General features: G+C 44.3%; 3 protein-coding genes across 3 annotated transcripts in view; 2 read left to right on the top strand and 1 right to left on the bottom strand.

Annotated features, from left to right (window-relative positions):
* Nucleotides 1–13616, top strand: part of LOC308407496 (protein NLRC3-like) — a gene marked incomplete at its 3' end in the record, with an annotated part of 496743 nt that overhangs the window by 381616 nt on the left and 101511 nt on the right. The gene's annotated exons all lie outside the window — the stretch shown is intronic.
* Nucleotides 1–13616, top strand: part of LOC308394039 (protein NLRC3-like) — a 237891-nt gene that overhangs the window by 131549 nt on the left and 92726 nt on the right. The window lies entirely within an intron of this gene.
* Nucleotides 5221–13616, bottom strand: part of LOC308400036 (NACHT, LRR and PYD domains-containing protein 12-like) — a gene marked incomplete at its 5' end in the record, with an annotated part of 32703 nt that continues 24307 nt past the window's right edge. Inside the window, 2 exons of the mRNA XM_080887505.1 lie at nucleotides 5221–5724; nucleotides 11609–11785. Coding sequence (XP_080743631.1) covers nucleotides 5529–5724; nucleotides 11609–11785 — 373 coding nt within the window. The 3' untranslated portion in view covers nucleotides 5221–5528. The remainder of the gene's footprint in view (nucleotides 5725–11608; nucleotides 11786–13616) is intronic.

The raw sequence follows: 13616 nt of genomic DNA, 5'->3' as shown, positions 1-13616 counted from the left end.
TAAACTTGGAAATGAATGCAGTCATTGGTCTGCGTGCTGCTTTGTTCAGAGAGCTGATTGGCTGTTGACAGTGTTTGATCAGAGCGTGTCAGCCGTTACTATGGTGACCATAAAGGTCAGAAACAGGAAGTGTTTGTGTCCAATCCTGAAGCCTGTCACCATTCTCCTCTCACAGCTTCACTGAGAAGCTGCAGCTTTACAGGAAACACTGGATCTTTGTTTCATACTGACTGTGTTTAGTACGATACTGCTGACAGCACCACCCACTCACTCCATCACTCTACTTACAGTAGAGTCTCCAGTCTGTAGTCTGGACTCTGTTGAAGGTCAGACAGCTGCTTCACATCTGGATCCTTCAGGAAGTTCCAACTCAGGTCCAGCTCTCTCAGATGGGAGGGGTTGGACTTCAGTGCTGCTGCCAGATAATCACAGCTGATCTCTGACAAAAAACAGCTCCTCAATCTGTATAAAGAATGAAAGATGTAAGTTTATTAGACAAAGTGTGAGCTTGAAATCATTCAGTGTTTCATCATCTGTTCAGAGCTGAAGAAGGTTCAGAATGTAGAAGTTTAGAAAATGGAAACTCCAAACAGCTGAAGCCAACAGGAAGCAGCTTCAAACAAACACAACAAGAGAAAAAACTCTGAATGTTTGGTAAATGGACTGGTTCTTATATAGTGCTTTTCCACTCTTCTGAGCACTCAAAGCGCTTTACACAACTTGTGCATTCACCCATTCACACAACTGACATTCACACACATTCATACTCCGATGAATGCATCGGAGAGCAATTTCGGGTTAGTATCTTGCCCAAGGATATTTGGCATGCAGACTAGGGGAAGCCGGGAATCGAACCACCAACCTTCCGATCAGTAGATGACCTGCTCTACCACCTGAGCAACAGCCACCCAGTTTCACATTAAAGTCGTACATTTCTCATAAAAACAGGACAAAGACGTGAAAAAGTCGTGTTTTTCCTTCCAGGAACCACAAGGCTTCACTTTTAAAGGTGAAGTGTGAAAGAAATGGACATATTTGAAGTCCAACACCTTTTTCCAGTCACATTATTAAAGCAGACAAACTACAAGCTCATTTTCATTCCAACAAGTCATCTTCTGACCTGGACTAACAACACTGGTCTCTATGTGCAGCTGGCTGTGAGACCAGTGCTCAGGGAGCGTCTACAAAGTGCAACACTGAAAGAACATCACACACTCATTTGCTTCCAGCACTTCCACACAAACATCTACTGTCATTATTGTCACCAAACTCTGTGGATCCTTTATTGCAAATTCAAATGGGATCAAATGGTCAGACAAAAGAGGGTTATGAGGAAATATGATGAAATGTTGTGTATTAGCAACAAGTTATTGAATCATTTTCCTCAGAAACCAAACAAAATGATTGACAAACATGTTTTTACAAACTCAGTGTTGGACTTGGATCAGCAGGATAAGCTGATGTTTAAAGGCATTTGAGTGTCGCTGTATGAGAGTCCAGTTATTACTCAATATTTATGGATGATGTTCTTTCAGTGTTGCACTTTGTAGACGCTCCCTGAGCCTCACAGCCAGCTGCACATGGACCAGCTGACATTACCCAGCATTAGAGGCGGCTGTAAAAAAATGGATTTTCCTATTTAAATGGTTTTAATTTGAATAAAGCGATGTTGATTCATTCAATCCTGAATCGATTTTTAATATAAATGTATTTTGCCAGAATCTCAGGCTAAAGCTCCCAAAAGTATTTCAACAACAAGCAAACAGATAAAACAGTAAATGAGAGCAGCTAAACACACAAAGATGGAAACACACAGCGTGGATCGTTCACTCGACGGCACGTACACGGACACGCCGTCGGGGCTGAAAGTGGACAGCTCACAGATCCTGAAGCTGCAGGTTTCATCTGTCTCCAACCAAAACTGACTGAACCAGCAGCAGAAGAAGATCCAAACTACGCTTTACGTTTGATGAACATCGTCATGAATTCTCTCTGACTTTGACGTTTACTTCCTGCACAGCTCTCTCTCTCTCAGTGTACTTCAAGAACAGTTTACCTTCAAAAATCTGTTTCCTGCATTATTCACTGCTTATTACGCACCAGTCTGCTGTTGTGTTCACTGCTGTCGGCCTCCCAAAACAAAGCCTCATTTCTGCTGTTCAATACTGAAGAAATTTAAACCTTTTAAAATGATGACAGATTACAAACTCTCAGCTGCCTGTAATTGTCACGGTTCTGGGTCCGTTGGAACCAGTATTTTGAGTTTATTATGTTTTGGTTTTTGCATTATGGATTGTTTTCTGATGTTCTGGTGCTTTGTTTATTCTTGGTGAGGGATCAGTTCTTAGGTTTTGGGTTCTCATGTGGTTTACAGTTTCTGTTCAGTGTCTAGTCTGTCTCTCAGTGTCATGTCTGCATCCGGTTTAGTAATTCTTGTTTCCTGTTTTATTGTGAAAGTCTTTGTCTTATGTTAGTGTGTGCAGCTTAGCTCTCCCGTCTCATTAACCCTGATCTCTCCGAGCTGTGTCAAAGTCAAAGTCAAAGTCAACTTTATTGTCAATTCTGCCACATGTACAGGACATACAGAGAATAGAAACTTCGTTACTCTCAATCCCTAGATAAAATAGAAAATGAACATTTAAATATAAGAGTGATTAAAAATGCAAGTAAAATATTTTAAAGTAAAAAAATTAAATAATATAATACAATTTTACATATAACAAGAAAGCTATACAATATACAATATAAGGGTAAATGACATTGAGTGCAAACCAGGCAGAGTAGTGCAAATAGGCAAATAGTGCAAATGGAGATTTGGTAATGTACGGTATGAGATAGTGTAACACAAAGTCTTATGAGGTAATGGCAGTCCAATGCTCCACAAAGTGACTGGTAACTGGTGCAGGCCAGTGAGTGAGTCAGAGAGTGTGTGTGTGTGTGTGTGTGTGACAGAGTTCAGTGAGACCGTGGAGGAGAGAGGGGAGAGGGGGCAGAAACGGGAGGGAGTTAAGCTTCCTGACAGCCTGATGGATGAAGCTGTCCTTCAGCCTGCTGGTCCTGGCCTGGAGACTCCGCAGTCTCCTCCCCGACGGCAGCAGCTTGAAGAAGCTTTGCATTGGGTGCGTGGGATCAGCCGCTATGCAAAGGGCTTTTTTAGTGAGACGGGTGCTGTAAATGTCCTGGAGGGAGGGGAGAGAGACACCAATGATCCTCTCTGCAGCTCTCACTATGCGTTGGAGGGTTCTATGACAGGACGCATTGCAGGCTCCAAACCACACAGTGATGCAGCTCGACAGGATGCTCTCGATGGTGCCTCTGTAGAAAGTGTGCATGATGGGGGCTGGTGCTCCTGCTCTTCTTAGTTTGCGGAGAAAGAAGAGACGCTGCTGTGATTTCTTGGCCAGTGCTGTGGTGTTGTACGTCCAGGAGAGATCCTCTGTGATGTGCACACCCAAGAACTTGGTGCTGCTCACTCTCTCCACAGACGCTCCGTCAATGGTCAGAGGAGCATGTTGGGTGTGCATTCTCCTGAAGTCCACAACAATCTCCTTCGTCTTCTCCACATTCAGAGAGAGATTGTTGTCAGCACACCACGTGGCCAGGCGTCTCACCTCACTTCTGTAGTCGGTCTCATCCCTGTTGCTAATGAGACCCACCACCGTTGTGTCGTCCGCAAACTTGATGAAGAGGTTGGAGCTGTATGATGGAGTGCAGTCATGGGTCAGCAGAGTGAAGAGGAGGGGGCTCAGCACACATCCCTGCGGGGCCCCCGTGTTTAAAATGATGGTGCTGGATGTGTTACTGCCGACCCGTACTGTTTGAGGTCTTCCGGTGAGGAAATCCAACAGCCAGTTGCACAGTGAGGTGTTGAGCCCCAGCTGGACCAGTTTTTGAGTGAGCTGTTGGGGGGTTATAGTGTTGAATGCTGAACTGAAATCTATGAACAGCATTCGAACATATGAGTCTTTTTTGTCCAGGTGTGTGAGTGCCGAGTGGAGTGCAGTGGAGATGGCATCATCGGTTGAGCGGTTGGGCCGATACGCAAACTGGAAGGGATCCAGGGAGGGGGGGCAGGACAGTCTTGATGTGTTGCATGACTAGTCGCTCGAAGCACTTCATCAGGATGGGAGTAAGTGCAACAGGACGGTAGTCATTAAAGCAGGAGGGAGATGACTTTTTTGGGACCGGAATGATTGTGGTGGCTTTAAAACATGTGGGGACGACAGCCTGGATGAGTGATATGTTGAAGATGTCTGTGAAGACATCAGTGAGTTCCACTGCACAGTCTCTCAGTACACGACCAGGAATGTTGTCAGGACCCGGAGCTTTACGTGCATTGATCCTGCTGAGGGATCTCCTCACGCTGTCCGGGGACAGAGTCATCACCTGGTCACCAGGAGGGGGTGGGGTCTTCTGTGCAGTGGTGCTGTTTTGGACTTCAAAGCGAGCAAAGAAAGTGTTCAGCTCGTTCAGCAGGGGGATAGTGCTATCACAGGTCTGTGGTGGGGGCTTGTAATCTGTGATGGTCTGAATGCCCCGCCACAGGCTCCGTGAGTCTCTGCTGTCTTTGAAGTGATGCGATATTTTCCTGGAGTACTGTCTCTTAGCCTCTCTGATGCCACGGGAAAGGTTGGCCCTAGCTCCTCCTCTCCCTCCTGTTGCCCATTCGCTGATTACCACCCTGTGTATATTAGCCCTGTGTTTTCCTGTGCTCAGTGTCGCGTCGTACCCTCAGATTATGCCTGTGTGTTCTTGGTCTCAGTATTCCGTCCTCACTTCATGTTTGTTTTCCTGCCAGCAATAAAGCTGAGGTTTTTTGAGTTACATTCAATTTTTCGAGTCCTGCATTTGGATCCTCATCTCTGCCTGCCGCACACAGAGCCCTGACAGTAATCAAACCTCTGTAACTTTGCTTCACTTCATCAGCATCAGCTCATGTTCACATGTTGATTCATGGTTTGCTTCAGTTTTTGATGGACTGCAGAATATTTTGAAGGTTATCTGCTATAAAAAGCCAGAACAGGAAAATCTGCTTCATGTGTTTCTGTTTGATCCTCAGTGACTTTGACACAAAGGCCTCTGCTGTGATGATCACACCTCTGATCAAGTCTCACAGTGTCAGCTTTGTTTTTATACATATGGATATGTGCTGATAAATGATCAGAATTATAATATTTCCCACTGTCTGCTGTGTGCTGTGACCTTTGACCTGCTAAAGACAGTCAGCTGTGGATTATTCATTGTTGTGTCTGATACTTAGAACTGTGAGGAAGAACACTACACAGTTAATCAGGGTCCCCTCTCTCTGAATCAGGAAAGGTGGGCAGGCCGCGTGTGGGCCGCGGGCCATACGTTGAGTCTCACTGTTTGAAATGTGAACATTGTTCTGCTGCAGTCAATGGACTAAACCAGAGAAGAAGAAAACAGACTTTACCATGAAGATCCTCAGTGTGGATCAGTATAATATCAGCCTGATGTCTGCAGTTTAGTGTCAGCACAACTTTCACATCATATTCATCTCAGCACAACTAAAACATGCTGACTGACCTCAGATTTTCAAGTCCACATCCTGGACTCTCCAGGAAACCACACAGATGCTTCACTCCTGAATCCTGCAGCTTGTTGTTTCCTCTCAGGTCCAGCTGTCTCAGATGGGAGGGGTTGGACTTCAGTGCTGCTGCCAGATAATCACAGCTGATCTCTGACAAACCACAGCTCTCCAATCTGTGTAAAGAATGAAAGATGTAAGTTTATTAGACAAAGTGTGAGCTTGAAATCATTCAGTGTTTCATCATCTGTTCAGAGCTGAAGAAGGTTCAGAATGTAGAAGTTTAGAAAATGGAAACTCCAAACAGCTGAAGCCAACAGGAAGCAGCTTCAAACAGGAAACTGTGCAGAGTTTCAGACTATATGTCCTGATGCAGCCAGTTGGATTTTGGAGATTTGAATCTCTGTTCTGTGACTAAGTCCTTGAATCATTTCTTCCAGTTGGTCCAACAAGACAGACTAAGTGTTGGACATGTGTTGTGGCTCCATTAGGGGAGCTTCTAAATGTGATGTGATGGCCCCTCTGGGTCTGTCAGGTCACAGGACTGAAGAGAGCTCAAACTGGGCACACAGTTGTTCCACTCTGGGCCAAAGACTCTATACTGGGACTGAGGGCCTGCTTTGACTGCACCCACTGGCACTTTTTAAAGGCTCATGTTCTCACTTAGATCATCGATTTCTACTTACATTTCTTTCTGGGAAAAATGGGGATTACTTTGGAAACAGGAAGTATTTTCCCCAATAAGCAGCCCTGGATTAGTAAATCACTCCAACATGTTCTCAGGCAGAAGAAGCTGTCTTGTTATGAGGGAGAGAAGAAAAAGATTGAGGCACATAAACTTGTTGAAAGAGAGATAAAGCAGCTAAAATCAGGTGTAAAAGTAAAGTAGAGGATGAGCTGCATAAAGGACACTCAAGGCTGGCTTGGAAAGGAATGAAGTCCATGGTGGGGATGCAGAACAAGGAGCAAAGATGAATGTGATGCTGAATCAGCAGAAGACTTGGACTCATTTGATTCCAGCTTTGATATCATTGATTTCAATGAAGAGCTTTGTGATTGTAGCAAAGGGCTGGTAGCTCTGAGAGTCCCACTGATGAGGTGTTTGTGTGGAAATCTCTTAGTGGGACCAAAGAGAGAAAAAGCCCTGGTCCTGATGCTGTGGGAGGGAAATGATTGAAGTGTGCTGTGAGGAACTGACTGTGAGATCTTCACACATTTTCCAGTCCTCCTTGGAACAACAGGAAGTTCCCAGCATATGGAAACAAAGGTTAAGTGTCCTATGGCACTCAGTAGGTATGGTTACCGGTATCCGGTGCCATTGTGGCACTAGTTCTGACATAAACGGTAGTAATGTTGGGATTTAAATGGATATTCTTAGTGCTTATTTGGTGATTATATTGTTTTATGTATTTTAATAAGAGAGGGCCAGCTCTGAGTATAGTCTGAGCCAAAAGTACTGACAGGAAACTGCATGCTTTTGCAGAGCACAGGAGGTGCAGACAGAAAATGACACTAAGCAGAGTGTTTTGATCAAAACTTAGAGTGTGTGACGTGCTGCGGAAATATATAAATAACCATGCTTGCTGCTGCTGCTTTCAGACCTGAGCGTGTGTGTTCGTGTGTTCAGGTCTCCGTTCTTGGGAATGTAAAATAAAGATCATTTTTTGAGCTTTGACCACCCTGGGTGCAGTCTTTCTTTGCCACCAAAAGAATTCAATGAACGAAATTTAATAGTAACCAGACCGAAAAGCAGCGCACGTCTTGGTGCTTTTTTTTTCCTGAGATGTCATACACTTTGGATTATAGCCAATCATTTTACCTTTCCAAGGACAGTAGGCGGGCCCAGGTATGTATGTTCTTTTAGAGCAGAGCTACAGATTAAAAATGCCCAAGGTGAAGCGGTCAAAGTCTGGCTGTACTTCACAGCAAAAGATGCAAACTCAGTAGCCTGCAACAAGTGCTTTAAGGTGATACTGTGAAAAGGAGGTAACTCCTCGAATCTGATGACACACCTGGCGACACATAGCGTTTTTTTAAAGGCCGAGAAATGCACCGTATTTGATAGCTTGCTGCAAGACCTCACACCGAGCGCATCTACTGCGGGTGTTGTTAGATTTATATTGTTTATTGTCATTTATGCTTAGAAATATTAAACCATATATGCTTAGAGGTGTATAATCGATTGTGTAGTGATAGGATGTGTGATCTTTGGCAGTCTGCATAGGCTTGGTGTGCATTCTAGAGTGTTCTGACATTCACACCCACATTCTGGGAGCATGGGAGAGGTCGTACCTTCTCTTATTGTTTTATGGTAGGATAAACGTATCTATATCTGTTTTAGGCTAAGTGCCTTTTGTTTAGATGAACTTTTGGACTTCCAAACCAGCAGGTTTAGGGAAGTCATTTATGGGGTCACACTGACCTGTAGAATGTTTAGCTGATTTTAGAGTTTAGAAATGTGTTAACATAGAATGTAGAACTATTGTAGAGACACTGACACTGCCCTCAATATAATAAAGGCCTCACTTTGTCGTGAACTTAGGAGTAGATTGTAGGAGACCCCTCCCCCACTTGAACTGTGAAAGTAAAACAGAGAAGAGTTAATGCTGAGTGGAAATTCCCCAGAGTATGTTTGGGTGGGGGTCTCAACATTTGTAACTGGATAACTGTGGTCTGGAAGGGAGAAGGGTTTTATGACCTCTAGGGAGTCACCTACACCCACAGTGTTTTAACTGTCACGCACACACATCCACACGCACACTCACTTATGTGCACTCACTCACACATACACACAGGTATGCGTACACAGTCACACACGAGCACTCATATAGGCACGCGGGAACGTGCACATGTAGGCATTCACGGGTTCGCACACACACAAGTGAAAGTAGGTAAACATAGTACTTAGTTTTATGGCACCTTGTAGAGGGTTTAGAAGCGGGGTCACTGATACAAAACTGCATGTAACAGACAAAGGAGTTGAGATCTGCAGAGAAAGTCCGGGGTCCTGTACATCTCCCTTCTAGAAGGTGTAATCAATAAGTGTGTATTAATAAAAGTGTTGTTAATTGACTACTGAGTCCCGGTGTTCTTTCTGGAGTCCTGACGAATATACGAACCGGGGTGAAACTGCTTTTGCAACATACCACACACACACACACACACGCAAGGTACTCTTTGTTTGCATGTAGACGTCATATGTTAATGTACCTATGTATATTCATGTAACCTCAATAAAAGAGCAGTGTTACGGGGGAGCAGATGAGAGCAACTGGGGTCAAGCGAAGGAACATTGTTTGTCCAGTTCTCTCCTGTGCACGAGAAACATGAAGAACTTTGCCTACTCGTGTCTTGCTTTGCTGTGTAATTACATTGTCTTCAACGTTCCAGCGAATAGGTTTAAGCTACAAACCTATCAGGTGTGGTGCCTGTTATCGGACCCGGAGTTAGCAACATCCCCCACGAACCCGAAGAGGAGAGTCCTGGCCCCTAGCCCTGCCAGTGTAGCAGAAATGATGGCGGATGATGATGGCAGCAGCAGCAATTCTTCTCTGGGTGAGTAGCTTAATGTTGTTTGTGTGTAATTTACGTTGAGTAGGCTAACCACGTTATTACATTAATGCATGTAAGGTGAACTAACAGACACCGTCGTAGTTACTTGCGGCTGTCTTCTTGTTTGATGGCAGATACTCCCTTCACCCTGGCCAAAAAGGCAAAAATGACCAAAGAAAAAGTAGAAAACAGCTAAACATGAGAGGTTTTAGGACAAAGTTTGTGTTTTTTCCATTCTTTAAGCACCGTTTAAGCACCGGCACCATTTCAAAAGTACCAGGTTGGCACCGGTATTGGACAAAACCTAAATAATACCCATCCCTAGTACTCAGTGACGATGGTCCTGTGGCCCCACCACCTCCACCTCTTTGTAAAGGAACTAACTGTAATCTGAAGCTTCAAATGGAACTAAGAATTTCTCCACTAGGTGGCAGTGTCTGATGAGAAAGTGTTAGTGGAGCTGGCCTGGAGTCAGAAACAGGAAGATGCAGGATTTGGGCTTAAATGGGGGAAAGTGGTTCGCACTAGTGCCTTAAATCAAGAAGGTTGTAGGTTGAAGCTTGTTGGCCTTTCTGTGGAGGTTGGATGTTCTCCCACAGTCCAATGAAATGCTGCTTAGGTTCATTGGTGCTTCTAAATTGGCTGTAGGTGTGGATGTGAGAGAGTGCTTCTCTGTCTCTCTCTGTTGGCCCTGTGATGGACTGCTCACCTGTGCAGGTGGACCACGCCTCTTGCCCTATGACAGCTAGGGCACAGGCTGCAGCCCTGTGAGCCTAAGCTGAATAAACAGTTAGCAAAAGTGATTCATGGATGGCCTGAAATTCCCCAGTTAGCAGTTTGGTAGATAGCTATGACATGCTAATCCCATCCAGCAGCTGTATTCTACCTGTAAGCTGATCCCTGCTGAGCCAAAGCACTTTTTCATATGCAAATTACAACCTTTAATAGAAACCTATCCGATTGTTAAGTGATGACGTGACGAATCCTACTTCCGGGCCTAAAGTAGTCTGTGTTTAATATGGCTTTTGTGTTAACATGTTTAATGTTATGTATTTTCTTCTATTTGATCTCAAAAAGCTCCTAAAACAGTCAGTGATCACTGTTGACCGCCCTCGGCTTTTATTACTGCTAATCATTTATTTAAGCTCAGTTTTTAAAACCTTAGGATGTAACTACAGCCCAGCCCATGCAGCAGTATATGAATGACTAACCTCGTATTGTGGATGGATTATCTCAGTTGTTCTCCTGGCTGAAGTTTGGTCCTTTTAGAGCATCCTGCAATGCGATTACATTTGTTCCTGACCACCGAGAACACTCACGTTAACTTTTATCGAGTGGAAAAAAAGGTTAGCTTGTTTATACTATGCTAACATAGCTGTGTCGCTAGCGGTCACGTAGGACATCATTATATACCAGCTAGCCCAACTTCAGTAACCCTACAAACGTCACTGCTGTTTAGTTTTCTGTCTTCATTTATGTTGGAAGTGATAACAGAGCAGTACGTTTTAATTTGTTTCTAAAACACCGCAGTCAGGACATGCTATATTGTATTTAGATAGAAGTTAGCGAGCTAACTCCCTGCTAACTTCTAACTCCATAAAATGTCATAAATTCCGTTTTCATGGTTGCCTGGATGTTAATCTCAATTGTTACACCTGGTAGAGCAGAACGCTGATCATTTTATTAAAGATGAAAGACTTTAGACAGTTTTTAAACTCTCAGTAATGCCATAGTGATCGTTTGATATATGGACGTGCAGCGGAGTTTAGGTCCAGACACGGCTAGTGACGTCAGACTGAACAACCGGATTGGTCAGCATCTTATTAGCCTGCTGTTAGCTTCATTCCACAGAAAACTGTTGATAAAGAATAAAGAGAAACGTGCTGATTTAAAGCCTTTGAAGTGCTACAGATGATCTCTGTCCACTTCTGTCCACTCATTCATTCATGTAAGCTTTCTAATGAATGAATAGTGGTATTGTAAAGCGCTTTGGGTGCCTTGAAAAGCGCTATATAAATCCAATCCATTATTATTATTATTATAATGCAGCTTTGATCTTCACAGTCTGCTTTATGAAACTCATTCTAACCCTGAATGTCAGAGTGTTCCTCCTTCTCTTTCCCATCATTCATGCTGGCAGTGGAGGAGATTTGGATGTTGGACTGTGTTTTGGATGATGTGTGTATGTTTGTGTTGGACTGCTGTCTGTAAAGCAAACGCACATTTTGCTTTGGATTTCAGTGTCAGACAGACTTTAAGGTGGAATGAAGAGTTGGAGAGTTTCACAGTGAATTATCCAGTGGAGGATTTTTCTTCTTCTTTGAAGGTTTGAAATGTGAACATTGTTCTGCTGCAGTCAATGGACTAAACCAGAGAAGAACAAAACAGACTTTACCATGAAGATCCTCAGTGTGGATCAGTATAATATCAGCCTGATGTCTGCAGTTTAGTGTCAGCACAACTTTCACATCATATTCATCTCAGCACAACTAAAACATGCTGACTGACCTCAGAGTTTCAAGTCCACATCCTGGACTCTCCAGGAAACCACACACATGCTTCACTCCTGAATCCTGCAGCTTGGTGTTGTAGCTCAGGTCCAGCTGTCTCAGATGGGAGGGGTTGGACTTCAGTGCTGCTGCCAGATAATCACAGCTGATCTCTGACAAACCACAGTCCATCAATCTGTATAAAGAATGAAAGATGTAAGTTTATTAGACAAAGTGTGAGCTTGAAATCATTCAGTGTTTCATCATCTGTTCAGAGCTGAAGAAGGTTCAGAATGTAGAAGTTTAGAAAATGGAAACTCCAAACAGCTGAAGCCAACAGGAAGCAGCTTCAAACAAACACAACAAGAGAAAAAACTCTGAATGTTTCACACTAAAGTCGTACATTTCTCATAAAAACAGGACAAAGACGTGAAAAAGTCGTGTTTTTCCTTCCAGGAACCACAAGGCTTCACTTTTAAAGGTGAAGTGTGAAAGAAATGGACATATTTGAAGTCCAACACCTTTTTCCAGTCACATTATTAAAGCAGACAAACTACAAGCTCATTTTCATTCCAACAAGTCATCTTCTGACCTGGACTAACAACACCGGCCTCTACAGGGAGTGCAGAATTATTAGGCAAATGAGTATTTTGTCCACATCATCCTCTTCACGCATGTTGTCTTACTCCAAGCTGTATAGGCTGGAAAGCCTACTACCAAGTTTCAAGTTTCTTTATATGTCACATGCATAGTCATACAAGTATAACACACAGTGAAATGTAGCCTGACACGCTCCTCGACATGTGCAAAAATGGGGGGGGGGGGGGGTAGAGGAAGAACATTATATATATATATATATATAGTATGTACATTGGGTGAATGTGCAGTAGTAGCAGCAACCAGGTGAATTCTGTACATTAATATGAATAGACCTCTGACTATTTTACAGGATAGACAATATAAACATATTTAAAATTAAAGGAATTTGGAATGTACATTGTGCCTGGGTTTAGAGTGTCTGGAAGAGAGTCCTGTCTCAGTCAGTTATAGATGATGTGAGAGGGCCGGTGTGTGTGTTTAGGGCCCGGATGGCTTGGGGATAGAAGCTCCTCTTGAGTCTCTCTGTCCTTGCCCGGATGATGCGGAACCTTCTACCAGATTGCAGGAGTTGGAACAGTTTGTTGCCAGGATGGGACGGGTCCTTCAGTATCTGTGCTGCTCTAGTCCGGTATCTCCTGGTGTAGGTGTCCTGAAGCGGGGGGAGAGCAATCCTGCAGCAGCGTTCTGCTGTATGGATCACTCTCTGGAGAGCTTTTTGGTCCTTCACACAGCTGTTCCCAAACCACGATGTCATGTTCTGTGTGAGGATGCTCTCCACACCGCCTGTATAGAAAATCCTGAGGATCTTTGGAGAGACCCTGAACTTCCTCAGTTGTCGTAGGTGGTACAGGCGCTGCCTAGCCTTTTTGGTCTGGACCTGAATGTGGGCAGCCCATGTCAGGTCTGAGGAGATGTGGACACCAAGATACTTGAAGGACTGCACCCTCTCCACTGGAGCTCCATTGATGATAATGAGCTTGTTGTCTCTGTGCTGACCCCTTCTGAAGTCCACCACCAGCTCCTTGGTCTTGCTGACGTTCAGCTGGAGGTGGTTGTCCTGGCACCACAATGCCAGATTCTTCACTTCATCCATGTAGGCCGCCTCACCGTTGTTGGAGATGGCACCCAACACCACTGTGTCGTCAGCAAACTTCACAATGGTGTTGGAGCCATGGGTGGCCACACAGTCTGAAGTGTAGAGGGAGTAGAGCAGTGGTGAGAGGACACATCCCTGTGGTGCTCCTGTGTTGATGGTGATGCTGTTAGAGACGCATCTACCCACCCTCACCACCTGAGTTCTGCCAGTGAGTCAGCACAGGTCAGCACAGCAGCGCAGCAGACGGCCGGTGATGCCGTCTGGCCCCGCCGCCAATTAAGCATATTAGGTGATGTGCATCTCTGTAATGAGAAGGGGTGTGGTCTAATGA

This window comes from Rhamphochromis sp. 'chilingali' (assembly GCF_963969265.1).
Source record: "Rhamphochromis sp. 'chilingali' genome assembly, chromosome: 1".
Classification (NCBI taxonomy): domain Eukaryota; kingdom Metazoa; phylum Chordata; class Actinopteri; order Cichliformes; family Cichlidae; genus Rhamphochromis; species Rhamphochromis sp. 'chilingali'.
The sequence above is the reverse complement of the archived record's forward strand: the minus strand, read 5'-3'. Positions and strand labels throughout refer to the sequence as shown.